This window comes from Lepidochelys kempii, chromosome 2 (genome assembly GCF_965140265.1).
Source record: "Lepidochelys kempii isolate rLepKem1 chromosome 2, rLepKem1.hap2, whole genome shotgun sequence".
Taxonomy (NCBI): domain Eukaryota; kingdom Metazoa; phylum Chordata; order Testudines; family Cheloniidae; genus Lepidochelys; species Lepidochelys kempii.
This window is the reverse complement of record NC_133257.1, coordinates 10154539-10174125: the sequence shown is the minus strand read 5'-3', so window position 1 is coordinate 10174125 and position 19587 is coordinate 10154539. Positions and strand designations below refer to the sequence as shown.

The window sequence follows — 19587 nt, the reverse complement described above, 5'->3', positions numbered from 1 at the left end:
GAAGTCTTTCATATAATAAACTGTAAATTGTTGCTTCATTAACCAGTAGATTATTTTAATTTGGGAAACTGTTCCCTCCTGTAGTTCCAGTACATACAACAGAAGAGGTCTATAAAATCATGAAATATGGGGAGAAAGTTAATAAGGAAGTGATATTTACCCCTTCACATAACACAGGAACCAGAGGTCACCCAATGAAATTAATAGGCAGCAGGTTTAAAACAAAGTACTTCTTCACACAATACAGTCAACCTGTGGAACTCATTGCCAGAGGCTGCTGTGAAGGCCAAAAGTATAAATTGTTTTATAAAAGAATCAGATAAGTTCATGAAGGATAGTCTATTAGCCAAAATAGTCAGGGATGCAACATAGGCTATTAGCCAAAATAGTCAGGGATGTAAACCCATGCTCTGGATGTCCCTAAGCCTCTGACTTCCAGATGCTGGGACTGGATGACAGAGGATGGATCACTCAATTTAAAATTTTTATTAAAGCTAATGTTAAAGAGTATATAATACACAGGTTAAGAAAAGAGTGTCTGTACATCTTGGTGTAGTGCTTAGATTATCCACAATACAAAGTTTTAAGAAGTCATAAGATACATATAGTGCATAATCAGCAATAACCGAAAAATTCAGGTGAATAAATTTAACAATACAGTTTAGATATTAGAATCTGAATACTCGGGTACATCACTCATGAAAAGTTATTCAGAGAGTTGGTTGTAGAAAGCAAATACAGGAATGAGTGTAGATTGTTCCTCAGTAGACTGTCCATTCGGAAAATACAATCCATGAGAAAAGTATTTCAGTTACTTTCCAACTACCCTCTGATCATTCCAACTGAAGCATCTGGCATTGGCTACTGTCAGAAGAGAGGATACTGGGCAAGATGGACCTTCCCCCCAAAAATGATCACAGCAGGTCTCTTAAAATAATTTCCAATCTTGATCTAAAAATTGCCAGTGTGACAAAGTTCCTCCTCTATCTTGGTGGGTCTTGCACTTATTGGCAGATCTGCTCGCCTCGGAGATTCACGGCAGCCCTCAGTTTGGCTGTTTTCATGAACCCACAGTCCAGGTCAACACCTTCTGTGTCTGACCAGGAGTTGGGACGTTTGGGGGGGAACCTGGGCCTGTCCTCTACTCTGGGTTCCAGCGCAGGGTCCTGTGGAATGCAGCTGTCTAGAGTGCCTCCTGGAACAGCTGTGCGACAGCTACAACTCCCTGGGCTACTTCCCCATGGCCTCCTCCCAACACCTTCTTTATCCTCACCATAGGACCTTCCTCCTGGTGTCTGATAATGCTTGTACACCTCAGTCCTCCAACAGTCCGCATTCTCACTCTCAGCTCCTAGTGCCTTTTGCTCCCAGCTCCTCACACGCACGCCACACACTGAAGTGAGGTCCTTTTTAAACTCAGGTGCCCTGATTAGCCAGCCTTAATTGATTCTAGCAGCTTCTTGATTGTCTTAATTGTTTCCAGAAAGTTCCTGATTGTTCTGGAACCTTCCCTGTTGCCTTACCCAGGGAAAAGGGACCTACTCAACCCGGGGCTAATATATCTGCCTTCTATCATTCTCCTGTAGCCATCTGGCCCGACCCTATCACACCAGTGATGGAGAATCCATCCACTGGTAAATTGTTCCAATGGTTAATTACTCGCATGGTTAAAAAAATATGCCTCATTTTGTTTGAATTTGTCTATTTTCAACTTCCAGCCGTTCGATCACATTAATACCTTTCTCTGCTAGACTTAAGAGCCAATCATCAAATATTTGCTCCCCATGTAGTTAAGATCAAGTCACTCCTTAACCTTTTCTATGTTAAGCTAAATAGATTGAACTCCTTGATTCTATACTATATGGCAGGTTTTCTACCCTTTAATCATTCTTGTGGCTTTTCTCTGAACCATCTCCAATTTATCAACATCATTCGTGAATAGTGGACATCAGAACTGGACACAGTATTCCAGCAGAAGTCACGCCAGCATGAAATACAGAGGTAAAATAACTTCTCTACTCCTACTCGAGATTGCCCTGTTTATAAAGTCCAATACTACATTAGCCCTTTTGGTACAGCATTAAACTGGGAGTTCATGTTCAGCTGATTATCCAACATGACTTCCAAATCTGCTTTCCAGATGTGAGAAATGAAAGGGGGAGGGAGGCTCCCTTTTATGGGCACCCAGCCAGCCAGTTAGCTATAAAATCCTCTTAGTAGCTGTTCTCCACTTGCTTTACCTGTAAAGGGTTTAAAAAGTCCATAGGTAAAAGGAAGGGAGTGGGCACCTGACCAAAAGAGCCAATGGGAAGGCTAGAACTTTTTTAAATGGGCGGGGGGGGGGGGGGAAAGAGAGACGACTTTCCCTTTGTCTGTGTTGTTGTCCGGAGAGAGGGGACAGAGCAAAGTCAGGGCTGAAACTACGCTGTAAATGATTGGGCCAGGTATGAAAATCATCAGATGATACCTAGAAACTACTCATTTGAAACCCCAGATATGTAAGTAGATCAGGAAATGTCTAGGAAGACGCGATTAGGTTTCTCTCTCTTATTTCTTTATGGCTTGTGCCCTCCTCTGTGTTAACTCCAGGTGCTTTTGTTTTGATTGTAACCTTTAACCTGGATCTCAAGAAGCTATCTTGATGCTAAATCCTTGTAATTGTTTTTTTAAAACCTAGCAAAAAGCCTGAATTCCAGATGTATTTTCTTTTTGTTCTTAATAAAATTTACCTTTTTTTAAGAACAGGACTGGATTTGTGTGTTCCTACAAGGTTTGTGCATAAGTTGTTTAATCAGTTGGCGGCAACAGCTGGTTTTGTTTTCTTTCTAAGCTCTTCCCCAAAGGGTACCCTCAAGCCCTTTCACGTCCCCTATAGGAAGGAATTCCCAAGTGCGCCTTCCTGGGTTCCAAAAGTGGTTTTTGCACTTGGGTGGCAGCAGCATCTACCCATCCAAGGTCAGAGAAAAGCTGTAATCTTGGGAGTTTAATATAATCCTGAAGTGGCCAGTATTAATTTTTAGAATCCTTGAGGGCCCCAACCTTCTGCACTCAAAGTGCCAGAGTGGGGAATCAGCCTTGAGACCAGAATAGAGTCTGCCATCTTGTACGTATAGCCTACACTCTTTATTCCTAGATTAACTCATTTATATGTAGCTGTATGACAATGCAGTTTGCTTGTGCCCAGCTTATCAAGTGATCCAGATTGCGCCGTAGTAGTGACCTGTTCTCTTCATGATTTACCACTGTCATAGTTTGTGCATCATTTCTATGGTCCCCTATTTACAATAATATTTTTAGACCTGTCAGTTTTTAATCCACGTAATGTGTACCATTTGTATCACTTTGGTTTCTGAATCCAAATGTCATGCAGTACTCAGTCAAATGCCTTCCAGAGCTGTAAATATAGAACATCAACACTATTACCTTTATCAACCAAACTTGTAGTCTCACCAAAAAAGATAAAATTAGACAAAAGCTATTTTCCATAAACCCATGTTGATTGGCATTAATTACCGTCCTTTAATTCCTTATTGAATAAGTCCTGTATCAGTAGTTCCATTATTTTATCCAGGATAGATTGATTGCAGGCTGACTAGCCTATAGTTATCTAGGTCATTTACTTGCCCTTTTTAAATATTAGCTTTGCAGGCAGGGAATGGAAAGCAGGATTTGATTGGCAATAGAGATCATGATGGATTGTAGTTGGAGGACATAAGGATGGCCAGAGAGGGGAACTGATGAGGAGGACGGGGCTAGGATCATAGTAGGGAGCAAGGAAGTACGATAGGCTGTAAGGAGAAGAGGAGGCCAGGCAGAGAGTCTAGGAGACAGACAGAGATCACTGTTTCAGGAGAAAGTAGAAAAATTAGCAATCCTTTGCCATTCCCAGCCTACAAATCTTTTGTGGCTTGTTAGAAGGTACGTCTACACTACAAGGGCTACAGTGGCACAGCTACAGCATTGCAGCTAAGCCGTTGTGGCATAAACACTCTACAGTGACAGAAGGGTTTCTTCCATTGCTGTTGTAAATAAACCCCTTTGATAGGCAGTAGCTAGGGCAAAATAAGAACTCTGACAGCCTAGCTGCATGTATAATGGGGGTTAGGTTGACTTAACTACATTGCACAAAGCATGATAATGTTCACGGGCCTGTAGCTAGATTGACCTATGTTTTAGGTGTAGAGCAGACTTCAGAGCTATGGCAAGTAGCAAAATACCAGTGCTTCCCCATGCCCTTCCCTCCCGAAAGTTTGATCTCTTCCTCAACACCCCACATGAACACTCTGCTCCCAGCACACTGATCCGTTCACCCTGGGTAGGCATGTCACTTACGTGCTTATCTTCCCTGCCAGTGCTGCTAAAGGGGGGGTAGATTGGCTAAAGAACGGCACTGCAGTACAGGAAGAGGTGGTAGGGGGAGAACTTATTTCCCTACTTTCAAAAGTTAGCTAAAGAAGGGGTTATTGTGTTAAAATATAGAGAGATTAATTCAATCATGGAAGTGAGAAATAAAAGGAATTTTAATCTTGTTTTAAATGCAATTCTCACTGCCACCTTAATTATGAAATTACTACATTGCTAGATTAAATTGAATCACTGATTAAAGTTCCAAATCTCACCAAAACAAGAGGTGGGTGCTTATTAGATCCCCCATACACTCTTTATTCATCTGCTACTTTGTTTGAGAAGGGGAAGAAAATGTTCTTTAGCTTGTTTATCATCTCTGGCCATGATACTTTTTTCTATATCTTAAAAATAATGCTTTTTGGGGGGTTAAGGCCCAGTTTTTTAAAGGTATAAGTGTTGGTGCACTCAATGTAGCAATGCTTAGCTGACTTTGGAGCCTAAATCACTTCTGAAAATGAGACTTAAGCACTGCAACGCTGAGTGCAGGAGTGCCCAAAAACCTGAAACTAGGCCTAAAACAAGCAGCAAATTAGCCACCTGTGACAGATTTGATTTTGTGGGAACCAATAAATACATAAAAAAAAACTAAAAAAATCAAGATTAAAGCAGAATTTTCTATATCTATAAAGGACTAACTGTTTCCTTCTCTGTTCAGAATCTGCTACTCCACCATTCTATAAAAACAGAAGAATCAGGTATATTATGTTAGTTTTTCTAGAATAAAATCCCAATTTCTGCCTCCTCAAGACCTTTTTCCTCATCAATGGGAGGGACAGGGCCTCTGATGGGTTTGTTTTGTTTACTGAAATGCTGGCATTATGGCAGAAGAGAAAAATATTCCCACCAAAAAAATCTTCCTCTGCATTTGAGTTCTTAAAACTTCTATTCTTGGCACTGAGGACTAAACGCTCAACAACTATGGCAATAAGCACAATGTGAAAACCTAGAGAGGATTACATAGGTGTAACTTTTCTTAATCTTGTGAATCACTACTGAGAAATTCACACATGGCTGTTTACAGGATTGTTAACTTCTCCTTCAGGGCTTTTTGCTCCACTTCAGGAACATGATGAATAGTAAGGGGTCCTGGGGAGAACTATAGTCTATGTCATCATCGCTCCTAAGGAAGCCTTGAGTAAGAGGAGGACACCCCCAATCTTGAGCTCAGTACAGAAGGGAAGGCCATTCCTGGCAATGGTCTAAGGGCATGGCTACACTGGAAACTTCAAAAAGCGCTGTCATGGGAGCACTCCCACGGCAACACTTTGAAGTGCGAGTGTGGTCGCATGAGCACGCGGGGGAGAGAGCTCTCCCAGCATTCCTGGTAATCCACCTCCACGAGGAGATTAGCTCCCAGCGCTGGGAACCTGTTTACACTAGTGCTTTAAAGTGCTCCGACTTGCTGCACTCAGGGGGGTGATTTTTCACCCCACTGAGCCAACAAGTTAGAGCGCTATAAAATAAGTGTAGCCAAGCCCTAAGACTCCTCAAGTTGAGCTCTGTTTTTCTTATGCCCTCTCTATGTGAAAAGGGCCACTGACAACACTGAATTTCTATTCTGAGTTTATCATTAGTTAGTACTTATATGTCACTATAGTACCTGAGCCCTTACAGTCATTAAGAGATTTTACCCTCAACACTCCTCTGAGGTAAAAGTCTATCTTCATCTTACAGGTTATGAACCGAGACAGGATAAATCAGTGGTTCTCAACCAGGGGTACATGTACCCCTGGGGGTACACAGAGGCCTTCCAGGGGGAACATCAACTCATCTAGATATTTGCCTATTTTTACAACAGGCAACATAAAAAGTCACTACAAACTAAATTTCATACAATGATTTGTTTATACTCGTCTATATACCATACACTGAAAAGTACGTACAATATTTATATATTCCAATTGATTTTGTAAGTAATTTTTCCAGTAATAGCATGCTGTGACACTTTTGCATTTTTATGTCTGATTTTATAAGCAAGTAGTTTTTAAAGTGAGGTGTAACATAGGGGTACGCAAGACAAATCAGACTCCTGAAAGGGGTACAGTTGTCTGGAAAGGTTGAGAACCTCTGGGATAGAGTAAGTGACTTGATCAAGGTTCTATAGGAGAGTCCCTGTATGGTGCCCTGTCCACTAGGACATCTTTCCTAACCTATAAACGCCAACCAAGATCAGAACCCTATTGTGCTAAGCACTGTACAAACACAATAAGGCCCTGCCCCAAACAACAAATTATTGCACCTTCCTATGGAATAAGACCAGGAGAGCAGGCTTTTCAGAGTTTTTAAGCTTAGTTTCCACTCTCTGTGACTGCCTTTTCTACATTATAGAAAAATAGGGTCCAGAAGAATGCTGAGTTTCTAGGTCTTCCCCACTCACATAATGTCAAACACTTAAAATTACTTTAGGTGGTGATTCAATCCACGAAAGGATCCCTTTATAAGAGATGCATCAAAAGTAATACCTGCCTTCCTAATTGAAAAAGCCTTGTGCAAGGGCAAGGTGACTTATAGCTAAAATATACTCAGTTTTTAACTCTGAATTTCCTAACTTCAAATAAAGCTCTACAATTTTAATATGTTGTATTTAATCTATTTAGATAGTGAAAGCAGATGTGGGCATGTCTTTAGTTTACAGGAAACCCACTCATGTGTAACCCTGTTTTCAAGAGATAATGTTGTGGTTTTCTACATCAGTATATAGAGGCAGTAAAAAAGAACCTTCTATAATAGAATATTTTCAGTACAGGATAAAATTGTATTCTTTATTGTGATAATTTTATAATAAATTTTCCCCTTTTTTCACTATGATTTATTTTCTTGTTCTCTACCTCCTGAATTTCTCTGGGACCTAGCCAGAGCTCTAGGCACTACAATAATACTATTTGGTATCAAGTGAGCTCCAGTTCATGCATCTCCACTGATCTCAATTGTGACAATATAGCAAGAGGACTCAAGTGGCCAAATCATTTAGGGCTTTATGGGCTAAAGACCAGCACCTTGAAGTCCACCCTTAAACTTAACAGAAGTCAGCACAACTCTGAGCACTGGTAGTGTGAACTCCTTACAGGACATACTACTCAGCAAGCAAGCAGCTGCATTAGTCTGATCTTCTGAATTGTCCCAGTATGTAGCCCCCTCATACAACATATTACAGAAACCTAATCTCGAGATGAACACATGAAAGATTTAAATTGGCCACTCATAGAGCCACACATAGGAGAACATGGCCAGATATGGTCACAGCTGCTATCTAATCTCCTAAAAAGTAGCCACGAGTCAAGCAAAACTCCAAGATTGTAAATCTGAGTCAGAAATGGTGGATGTGCTCCCTCAGCTACAGATTTAAAAAAAATTAAAGCTAATGTACAAAAAATTATATAATACACAGGTTGAGAAAAGAGTGTCTGTACATCTGAGTATAGTGCTTAGATTATCCACAAATACAAAGTTTGTTTTTAAAAGTCATGATACACAGAGTACATAATCAGTAATAACCCAAATTTAGGTGAATAGATTTAACAGTAGAGTTTATATATTAGAATCCAAATACTCGGGTACATCACTCATGAAAAGTTGTACAGCGATTTGGTTGTGGAAAGCAATGAATGGAGACTGTCTCTCAGTAATTGAGAATTAGGTTGGTTGTCCATTTGCTACACTTTCAAGCTCCTGCAGTTGGTGCCCCCGACATCACTTCAGTCTTATCTGGATTTAGCCTCAGACAGCTCACCATCATCCACACTCCAATTTCATAAAACACTGGAATACGTGTTCCTCTTTACCATCCAGGTCTGTTGTAACCCAAGTGTGGAGCTGGGTTTCATCAACATACTGAATACACCGCAGGCCAGGCGTGCAAGTCACTTCCTGTATAGCCCCAAGATACAGCACTTGAAAACTTCAGTATGCAGACATCGACGAGATTCCGCTCAAGATTCCATCACCAGTTTTACTATTACTTTTTTTTATATCAATGTAGCAACTGAAGGCCCTGATCAGGACTGGTCCCCATTATACTAGACAATGCACAGACTAAATAGGACAGTATTTTCTGCAATTTAATTTACCACAGGAAACAATGATGGCTAGAAGAAACAATAGGGAAAAGGGAAGGACAGGGTAGTAGCTTTAGGGACTAGTATGGGGAAGGCAACCCACATGTGAGTAGCAGCATGGAAGAAAGAATAAATTGCTTGCAGGAAAAGCAAGCAAACAAGAGAAAAGCCCTGGCACAATTGGCAGAATGAGAGGGGCAGCTGATGCAATAAGTTAAGAGAATAGATGGGTTGGGGATAGGGTGGAGAGGTTATGAATTCCCTTACCAAAAAAAAAAAAAAAAAAAAGAGAGAGACTGGACAAGGAGCTTGTATTCAGCGTAGTCAGTGGAGGGATTTCGAGGAGGGTGAAATGGTAAGAGCAATAGCCTACAAGATGATTGCTGCAGCATTCTGAATGGAAACTAAGGAAGCTAAGTGGTTGTTTACATTGCTAGAGAAGAAGTTGCAGTAATCAAAATGAGAGATCAGGGTCTGGATTACCTTTTAATTTTGTTGTCCAAGATAAAAAGGTATGATCTTAGAAGTGTTATGCCAGAGGAAGTGGCAAGACTTGAACATGGCCTGGATGCGAGTGTCTAGAAAGAGAGCAGAATCAAACAGGACACCGGGGTTGTGTATATTAACACTTTAGAAGATGGTGGTGCCATCGATGGTGAGGGAGAAGCTTGTGAAGGAAAAAGAAGAGCCCAGTTTTGACCATGTTAAGTTTAAGTTGAATGCAAACCATTTTAGCCATTCTGCCTCTCACTCAGTCACCACCCACCTGTAAACCATGGTAAACTATGGGAACAAAGCCAGCAGAGAGGCTGCTTTGAAGCCACTATAATCAGAGGAGATCAAAATAATGTTAACACAATCCTCCCAAACCACTAATGGACTGTTCCAACAGCTCAATGGTCTTCCTCCGAGTTGTCTGGAAACTCATGTTTCATCAACCTCCAAGAGTTTAAACGTATACATAACAATAAGTGGTAAATATTAGCTTCTATATCCTGTCTCATGATAGAAGAACAAGGGAGCATTCACCAGAACTGAAAAGCAACAAATTCAGAATTGAGAAACAAAAATTTATTTTCACACAACACATAATGAGACTGTGGAATTCAATACCAGAGGATATCAGTGAGGCCAAAAATTTAGCAAGATTCATACAGAGATTGAGCATTGATACAGGTAACAAAAATACCCAGAGTTATAATAGATTTCAGAGTGGCAGCCGTGTTAGTCTGTATTCGCAAAAAGAAAAGGAGTACTTGTGGCATCTTAGAGACTAACCAATTTATTCGAGCATAAGCTTTTGTGAGCTACAGCTCACTTCATTGGATGCATTCAGTGGAAAATACAGTGGGGAGATTTATATACACAGAGAACATGAAACAATGGGTGTTACCATACACTCTGTAACCAGAGTGATCACTTAAGGTTATAATAGTAACTGCTAACACCAAAACAAGTTTTTGAAGGGATACAAGGACAAGTTATCCCACATCCACCTACAGCACAGTTTCTTGCACCTTCCCCTGAGTCTTCTGCTGCTGGTCATTGTTAGAGAGAGAATATTGACCAGTATAGCAATTCCTACATTCTTAAGACCTTATTTATCTACGTGATAAAGTTGCATCAGTTTAATTTAAATTGTTTTTTAAACTGATTTAGTTAAGACATGGAACCCTATGTAAACTCTTATTTCAGTTTAGCTTAATCAGATTCCTTCAAGTTTATGTTTGTTTTCTATTTGAACCCATGCTTGCTTGCGTGGCTAGAGGCATGGGTTAAAGCTCAAGCTGTGCCTTAGTTCAGGCTGCAACCCATTTGCGGCGAGGATACAGGCAAGATCACTCAAGTGCTCATAGTATTCCAATGTCCTTTCCACAATTCCTTCTCCCTCCTCTGTCACCCACCCCCCACAAGGGGCAGACAAGCTCTCCAGAAATTGACATAACTGACTGGGAAAAAAATCCCAGAGCATCTCAACACAAAGAACCGCACACACTGGTGAGGGTAGACACAGTGAAGGCAAATAAATGGGGAAGGGCTTTGCTGCAGGAACACTCGTACTCAGGCTGGATGAATCCAAGTGCTCAGACCTAGGTCTTAATCACCCAGTTAAGCGTAGACATACCCTAACTAATATCCTATCTGTGACATTACCAGCTATAATGGCACTTCTTGCTCTCACCTCACAACACTAAGCACTGCATCCTTATAAACCAGTTTATAAACACATGTGGCATTCTAGTTTGTGACTCTTGCTCTAGTCTAAGTACATGGCTTAGGCCTGGTCTACACTGGGGGGAGAAGAGGGGGAAAAGAAATAGATCTAAGTTACGCAACTTCAGCTACATGAATAACATCCGATGAAGTGAGCTGTAGCTCACGAAAGCTCATGCTCAAATAAATTGGTTAGTCTCTAAGGTGCCACAAGTACTCCTTTTCTTTTAACGTAGCTGAAGTTGATGTACTTAGATCTACTTACCACAGTGTCTTCACCGCAGTAAGTCGATGGCTGACACTCTCCCATTGACTCCGCCTGCGCCTCGCACCCCGGAGGAGTACCGGAGCCGACGGGAGAGCGCTCGGCAGTCGATTTATTGCGTCTAGACTAGATGCGATAAATCGACCCCCGCTGGATTGATCGCTGCCCATCGAGCCAGCAGGTAATTTAGACAAGCCCTCAGAGACAAATTTAAGATTTTGGCCCTGTCCAAATCAGGCAGCCAAAACCGTGTTCTACACCAATATAAAGCTGTAGAAGTTTACACTGGTCTCATAGCCATCTTCTCAAGTATAACACTTTTAAACATGGCTCTACCCGGCAACAGCAGGAACTACTATTTCTGTTAAAAACAATATTGGTAGATACCACGCATGTGTAGTTTCAGCTACATGACACTGAAATTTGTAAATATAGAAGACAGGTACTTGTACTAATCCACCCCCACTGCATGAATGTACCTTCGAAATAATTTTACTTTCATTCTTCCTTCCAAACCCATCCCACCTATCACAATGTGGAGGACAGGACAAATTATCTACAAACTAAAACATTGTTTTATTCCTTTTATAGCATATCTAGCACACAAAAGCATATGTCCTTGTATTTGTTTTAGATGCATATTGAAAAGGCTCCTGTTAATTATTTCACCACTATGTTTGCAGAGATTACATGTCTGACATAAATTTAGTCAAAGAACTTCCTGCTGTACAAAGCAGATAAAAGTTATTGAAGCCAGAGACCAATCAAGTTTCTATTTACAATACTGTACTTTTGGCACAAAAATGTCCTTAGTTAATTACTAAATCAAAGCTCAATCACAAGTATTGGTCAACATCTGGCCCCTGTAGCGTTTCATGTATCATCCAGCCATTGCAGCCATGGGCTATTCGTGGGGCTGCAGGGCTCAGAGTGAACTGACCCTATAAGGGCAGCTCAGTGCTCGCAGAAATCTGGAGGGGTAGGGGCAAGTGATTCCGCATTACCTCTGCTCAGGGTGTGGATTTTTCACACTCCTAAGAGAGACAACTATGCAGACGTAACTTTTCAGTGTAGACCAACCTATGTTTTGTTTTAAATCAAAGCTTAGACTCTGGAGCAAGGGGTGGATTCTATGACAAAATTATGTACCTGCAAAAAAACAACAAACAAAAAAAAAAAACACAAAAATCACAGGGCCTTCACAATGGTCAAAGTTAGAGGATAAAAAACAACCACCACCACATATACTTATAAGTACATAAGTTATCATGTGTAAGAACCTGAGGAACAAAAGATGAGGGTAAGTTTAATTAAGGGCAACCAAGTTGTTACCAGTATTACTGTCAAGAAAGTGAAACACCTAATTATGTACTATTCTGCATTTTGTATACTCATTTCACCTGTGAGAAGAAGTGACATACTCTACCATCTTTCTCATTCCCATCATCTAGGGACAGGGTCTGTTGGGCTCTTCCCCTGGAACCTGCTAACCATAGACCTCACTAGTAGGAGTCCCATCCATTTTTCATATCTGCCTCTAGCTAGGTTGAGTCATTTTAAATATTTCAAGCCCTAGTTTAGTCAAGTCTACAAAAGACTGAGGAACTTCAAAAATAACTGAGCAGTGCTATGACAGATTAAATTTGATGTATCCAAGTGCAAGCGAATGCACATTAGAATCCATCATTATTTGCATACTTCAGGTTATTCTTTCTAAACTAATTATACTGACTCAGGAAAGAGACCTAGGCAGCACTGTGGACAGCTCAATGAAAAACAGCTGCTCAAAATGTAGCAGCAGTGAAAAAAGCAAAGATGTTGGACTGTATTAGGAGGACAGCACTTCTGATGTTATACTGATACTGTCTAAATCAATTGTTTACTTTCACCTTGATTACTGTGCTCAGATTTGATCACTCCATTTCAAAAGGGATACAGCAAAAATAGAAAAGAAAAATTAGAGGCATGAAACTACTTCCCTCTGAGGAAATACTAGAAAGACTGCCTGTTGGAAAGCATGTGTTTTTCTCACTGCCAAGTATATGGGGAGAAGGGAGAGGGCTGGTATTTGGGGCTGATAGGTATTTTTTGTTTTGTTGATGTTCTGGTTAATTATTCTCTTTGGGCTATGGTGAAGAAAGGTAACTGGACAGGTTTAATACGAATGTCTAGTATTTCAGTTATGTCCAAGATGACTATTAGAAATATTGAGAGGTGACAACTAAGAGACAAGATAGAGGTATATAAAATAATGAATGGTATAGAGAAGCTCAGTCTGATAATTTTACTGATTGCACAACTATCAAAGAGGAAAAATACAACAGATGTTAAATTCAAATGAAAAAAGTGTGTTTTACACAAAGTATAACCTGTGATGCTCACTAACAAAGATGTTGAGAGAAACAGACTACTGGGTTGAAAACAGCCATTTATATGAACATTCAAAATTACACTAGGTAGATTAAAACCACAGTCAGTATTATCCCTCTTGCTTCAGGATATAAGCCAACCATTACATGCCCCTGGTTAGAGAAACTTATGGGAAATTTACATCTTCCTTTGAAGCACCAGTTAGTGACCCCTACTGGAATCAGGATACCAGACTAGAGAGACCAGTATAGCAACTACAGTATTCCTGTGATGAATCCAGAGTAAAAGCCGCAAAAAGGTTTCTAACTCCAACCCTTTTTGTTCTGAGGGGTTCATAACTTTCTAAAACTTTTCACTTTTCAGGCTGACATTTTCTAGGTCTGGCTTCTAGTCCAAGAAAATTAATTTGAAAATTTAAGCAGAAAATCTTCAGCTATTTTTGAATGAAGAGAAGAAGAAATGCTTCCTAGTACTAAAAAAAGGAGAATGTGCTCAAGTTCTACAGTTTACTGGATAGAGGTTGAAACTTGGAATGCAGAGAGCTTTCATTGTCAGTTATCTTTGAGTGCTGTAGAAAAAATTTTTATTTATTTATTTTGGACTAGTCATGAACTTTTGAAAAATCGCTTACTGTACATGTTCAGGTCATCTGAACAAATTTTTCACCAAGCATAGGAAATGCACAGATAAGGAGGGCTGCATGTGTGCATGACTAATTTAAAATGCACTGAACACACATATGGACTCAGTCCCTGCAAAACTTGTAAGGAGCAACAGGATTAGGAAGAGCTAGTATATACTTAAAGTGCCTGGGAGGGAGCTGTGCTCATATGCACCTGCAGAACCTGTGGAGGCAAAGGTTCCCTTCTGCAGTCCTAAGTTGTGTGGGACAAAGCTGCCTGTGATGTTCAACTAACTAGTTCTCTATAACGGAATTTATACACATTGTCAATTTTTTTGCAAGCCAGCAGAGCTTCAAAATCCTGAATAGTTACGTTTCTCTTGCTTTCCTTTTTTTCTATCCTCTTGCTCAAAAAGTCCTACGGAATTCCACATAAAAGCTGTTCTAAAAGAACATTAAGGTTGCACAGTTAAGCATTCACAAGTCAGGAAAGTTCAACCTTAACTCTTCCTTCCTTCATGTATACATTACAATAATCTCTGACTGTATATTAAGTGTACTGTACGCCAGAAGCTACATGTCATTTATATGAAAAATGAAGTAGTAACATACTACCTTTGAAGTTTACAAGAATACAGTGTTTTTGCATATATAGGCCACCTTAATTTGCACTGCCGTAATTACCTCATCTCTTCAGGCTGTACAGCTGGTTGATAAGCCATACTATTAGTGCTGACAATTATTAAAATATACACCTTAAAAGTTTGAGAAATCTAAATCAAAGGTGTATTAACCATGATGGCTGTGAGCTTAGAGTATAAACAATTACAATGTGCTGTGCATGTAACTAAGACTGTAGAAAGAAATTTAAGTTGGAGAAACAACAATCAGTGTATTCACACAAACGGACAGAGTAAAGTTAAGTTTAATGCACATTTTGTTATCTGTGCACTTAACCTTGCAATACTAAATTTCTCAACACAGGTTTTGGGTTTTTTCTTTGTATTATTTTTGTTTTGTAGAATTAAACCAAGGACAAGACAGTTGAAGTCACTTAGTTTAAAGTACAATACTGATCCTCATAGCATGGTCCAATGCCAACTCAAGTACGTGTCCCTAATGGTCTTTCAGAACAGACAACAACCAGCATCTTCCCATAGTAGATCATCAAGACAAAAAACCCAAGTATAAAAAATGTCACACAATGGCAAAATAGACATCCTAATCGCCTCAAATTCCAAAAACCAGGTAAAGCATTTGTACATTTCTACATACAATCTCTTCCCCCCTCCTCGCCCCCCCCCCAAAAAACCACTTAGTTTTAGAGGCTACAGAATCCATTAGTGGCAACTCCACCAAAACAGACATGAGCTCCTGATTTTTAAGCATATTTGGAGTCCTGTTACACTAAAACGGATATGAAAAAAAGAAAAAAAAAATCAATGCATGCTATTTTCACTCAATTTCTCAACAAAATTATTTCAAACCTGTCAAGATTACATTTGCCAGCTTTTAAAATAAAACCTTCTAAATTAGAGTACAAGAATAGCTTCTGACCAATGACACAAACAGACAAGCAGTTTTAAAAGCAATTTACATGAGTAGAAACCATACAAGGAAGATCTCAAAGTTAATTTCGATGTTGACAGAGGAAAACAAACTTAAAGTAACACAACCCTCCCAAGTATTACTATAGTGGTGTTATTTATCAAATGAAAAGCCACAACTTTGTCTTTGTTGATAGACTTAGAGAACCAATGACACATTAAAGAGAACTTAGAAAACTTGTTTCTCAAACTTTTAGAATGTATTTTCAAATATATCTGTTTTTTCTTATTCTAAATGTGAAGCAATACTCATGTTTATGAAATCTACTCCAAACATCAGATTTAAGCAAAAGCAAGTGTCCTTTTAAAAAAAAAAAAAAAAAGCGCGCAAGAGAAAAAAATATATTTAAGATGTAAACTTTACAGAAATTGTTTCTGTACAGAATTTTCTTTGAAGTATTCTAGGAGGTATCAGGACACCCTAAATATTGTAATTTAAAAGTTTAGAGATTAAATTTACTACTTCTTTTATTACTAGTTACTCAAAATATAAAGATTCATTAGTTTAATGAATAGTACTATATTCTCTTGACTTGCCCTGGCCTTCTAGAACGCAGAATTTAAAGATCGTGCAATCAAACTCCCCCCCCCCCCCCGCTTTTTTTTTTTTTTTAAAGACAGGGTTTTCCTATGGTGTTCTAGAAACTCATTTTTGAATAATGTTTTTGTGAGAAAACTAAGTAGTAAAGCACCAGGCTTTGTATCCTCACATGAAGTGTCACAGCCAAGTTGTGAATCCAAAACAAACACTTTGGGAAAGAGGACAGAAGGAGAAGCCCCTCATCACGGCACCTTCTCTAATCCCCTTTTCAAAGAACATTTAGATGAAAGCTAGGATTGGTGCAAACAAATTTTCTCTCTTCCAAAATCCCTTTTAAGCACAATCCCCCTCACACAACAGCCTGTTAGAATTAAGTTGCCATATTTAGTACCAATAAAAGAAGCAGCAACACAGGAGTCAATTTTTTTTTTTTTTTAAATGCTCAGTCCAGGAGGGGACTGGAGATTTAACACCAAATGCTATGGCAAATGAATGACTGGATTGGCAAAAGGGACAAGAGACCCTAATGGCAAGATCTGAGTGGACTGTGGAGACCAGTTTGGTGATGGAATCTGAATAAGGAGGTGGCTACTTGCGTGTGTATACTGCAGCAGCACTGTTTGATAACTCTGACGGCAGTGAGGTTTAAGTGCACAGTATTTAAGTGGTGATAGACATGTATACGGGCAGTTCTACGGACACCTATCAACTCTGATCCAGCTGTATGTGTAGTGAGTACTCAAACCATATACTAACTAACTCAAAGGGGTGAATGTAACACCAGCATACATTCATTTAAAAAAATAGCAAGATAGCGTAGAGAACTGTGATGGAGGTGTGTCAAATAGGAAGTGGATAGCGTAGTCCTGGCAGCAATGGCAGATTCTGAGCCATGACCCTTGAACGTTTATTGAGGGTGAATGAGATGAACCTGGCAGCAGTAGTGGGATGCACGCAGAGGCCCCAGTGTGCGTAAGTGGGAGGATGAAAATAATAGCACTAGTGTCTGCACTAGCAGGGCACGAGCACAGGTGCATAGCAATAGCAGAATCTGAGTTTGATGCTGCTGCTACACAGCATAATCAATTTCCCCAGTATGTCTAGCAGCAGGCCTGAGCTCCAGGGGTTAAAAGAAAGAAAAGCACAGCTCCCATTCCCTTGCTAAAAGAGAGCTTCGTTTCATCTCACTGATTGGGAAAGCCCTGCCCCCTAGATCTTCACTCTCCTCCTCTGCTAGGAGATGAAATTTAGAGCTAGGTGCAATTTATTTTGCTAAACGTCCCCCCACCTCCCTACCACAAATGCAGATCTGAGTTGACTGAAACATTTAGTGAATTTATATCCATTCTGCCATACTGTTTGTCCAAAAAAAGGAAAAAAGTTTCAGAAGTGTCACAACAGAACATTTTGCTTTTTTAGACGAGATTCATAAGGGGACTTAGGAGCCAGTCACAAAACCGAAGTGAAGGTGCCCCCCTTACACCGAATAGCCTAGTGCTTCGGGCATTCATCTAGGATGTGGGAGACCCAGGTTTGAATTCTCACTCTGGAACAGGGACATCAACTCAGGTCTCCCCCTTCCCAAGGGAGTGCCCCAACCACCAGGTTATTAGCTATTCTGAGGTGGATCTTTTTCAATCTCTCCTGCTGAAACTGTTCCATTCTGTATTAGTAACTAAATATTCACTGGCCCAGAGAGAGTGCGAGCTTGACCTTATAGCCTGGTGGTGAGGGCACACATTTGGGAAGGAGAACACATGGGCTCCAGTCCCTGCTCCGATCAATATTTACTCTTCATTGTTTTTATGATCCGGGTACACAAACTCACACTTTCACTTGCTAGTTACAAGCTTGTTTGGGGACATGAACTTGTTTTGGATAAATTTCTTCTCTAGTCCCTAAGTCTTCTCCTTGATGAGTTCCAGCTCTCCAGAAAGATTATTTGTCACCACATGATCTAGTATGACAACACCCACCAGAACTGGTGAATTCCTCCTCACTTTCACCACTCCAGAACAAACCCAACTGCCACAGCAGTGGTGGCAGGGCTTCACACTAATGTTATAAACCCAATCGGCGCTGCAAAACCCTGAATGGCAATACCAGCACGTCTAATGGTCGTGCCCTCAGTGGTGATCACAGCATGTCCAATATCGGCAGCAGTGCAGCCACAAGTAGCGAGTGTGTGCAACAATGATCCTGATGGTCCATAGGACAGCCAGGGCATGCTCCTGGGCAGTGACCCCAGCACATATAGTACTGGCAGAAGCAGCAGCAGGGTATACTGGAATTAGCAGCTGGGTCCTGACTGGCGACACCAGTACACAGCGCGGGTAGCAACAGGCCATCCCAGTGCATGCAATGAGGACCGCGGTGGTTACAACGGCCCCGCTGTTGCCATGCACTGTGCCCCCAGCACGTCCAGTGGCCTCTCCGGCTGGCGTGAGAGGTCCTGAGCAGGGGCAGCAACGGGGCACTGTGCCAGTGTCTGCGTGCGAGGCTCTCGGGTGAAGGAGGCGAGCAGGCCCCCCGAGTTCCTGCGGCTGCTTTGCAGCCGGGCAGCCCCTCCCCGCGTCCGCAGGCTTCCCGCGGGGCCTACACCCGAAGCCTTCCCTACCTCCGGGGACAGCCCCCACCGCGGCAAAGAGAGGCAGGGACCCCTGCCCACAAAGAGGCCTCAGGATACGCACGCTCGCTCGATCCCTCCCTGAGGAGGAGGGGACGGCAGCGGCCTGACCCCTCCTTCCCCGCCCGCTTCTACAGCGCACAGCCGGGCCGCGCGGCCATTCCGAGAGACTCCATAAGGCCCGGCCGGGGGTGGGGAGCCGACGCGCGCGCTGAGGCTCGCGAGTGCTTCACGCCCCCCTTCCCCCAGGGCTGGGCGGTTGGCACCTCGCGCACTCTCCCCAGACAGTCCCCCCAGCCCCGTCTCGCGGGGGGGACTCGCGCTGCGTCTCGCGCTGCCGGAGTGGCTCACGCACCAACGGTCCCACGCGTTCAAACCCAGCTCGAGCCGGGGAGCAGCGGGTGGCTGGGGACTCACCGGGTCCGGGGGAGGCGGCGGCGGCAGCTCCCGGATACATGTCTCCGTGTGAGGAGGCGGCGGCGGCGCCTCTCTCCAGGGCAGGCGGTTCCTACTTCAGCAGCGGCTCTGGGGAGCTAGCCCGAGCCCCGGCTGCACTGACGCTCAGGGAAGGGAGGAGGAGGGCCGACTCCGAGCCGGGAAACCAGGTTACTCAGCGGCACTGGGCGAGGAGGAGCCGGGTGGTCACGGGGGAGGCGGACGCTCCTCCCTCCGGCTTCCTTCTCGTCCCTCCCTCTACTGGCGGGAAGCGGGGACAGCCACCTCAGCGTCCCGGATCTGCCGCCCCCCAGAGCAGAGCGACTGGCCGACCTTCCGCGCCTCCCCGAGGCGGCGGCCCACCCCATCCTTCCCTCTGGGCGGGCGGGCCAATGACACATCCCCGCTGACACTGGCATCCTCCTTCCCCACTACCATAGCTGCC

General features: G+C 42.1%; 1 protein-coding gene across 6 annotated transcripts in view; it reads right to left on the bottom strand.

Annotated features, from left to right (window-relative positions):
• The window catches only part of AGO2 (argonaute RISC catalytic component 2), a 105898-nt gene extending 86547 nt beyond the window's left edge, over positions 1 to 19351 (bottom strand). For 4 of the 6 annotated variants that reach the window (XM_073330041.1, XM_073330043.1, XM_073330042.1 and 1 more), the window contains exon 1: positions 19125 to 19351. In XM_073330041.1, coding sequence (XP_073186142.1) covers positions 19125 to 19164 — 40 coding nt within the window. In that variant the 5' untranslated portion in view covers positions 19165 to 19351. The remainder of the gene's footprint in view (positions 1 to 19124) is intronic. The other 2 variants (XR_012157065.1, XM_073330048.1) reach the window with 2 other exon arrangements.
• Between the last annotated feature and the right edge of the window lie 236 nt (positions 19352 to 19587).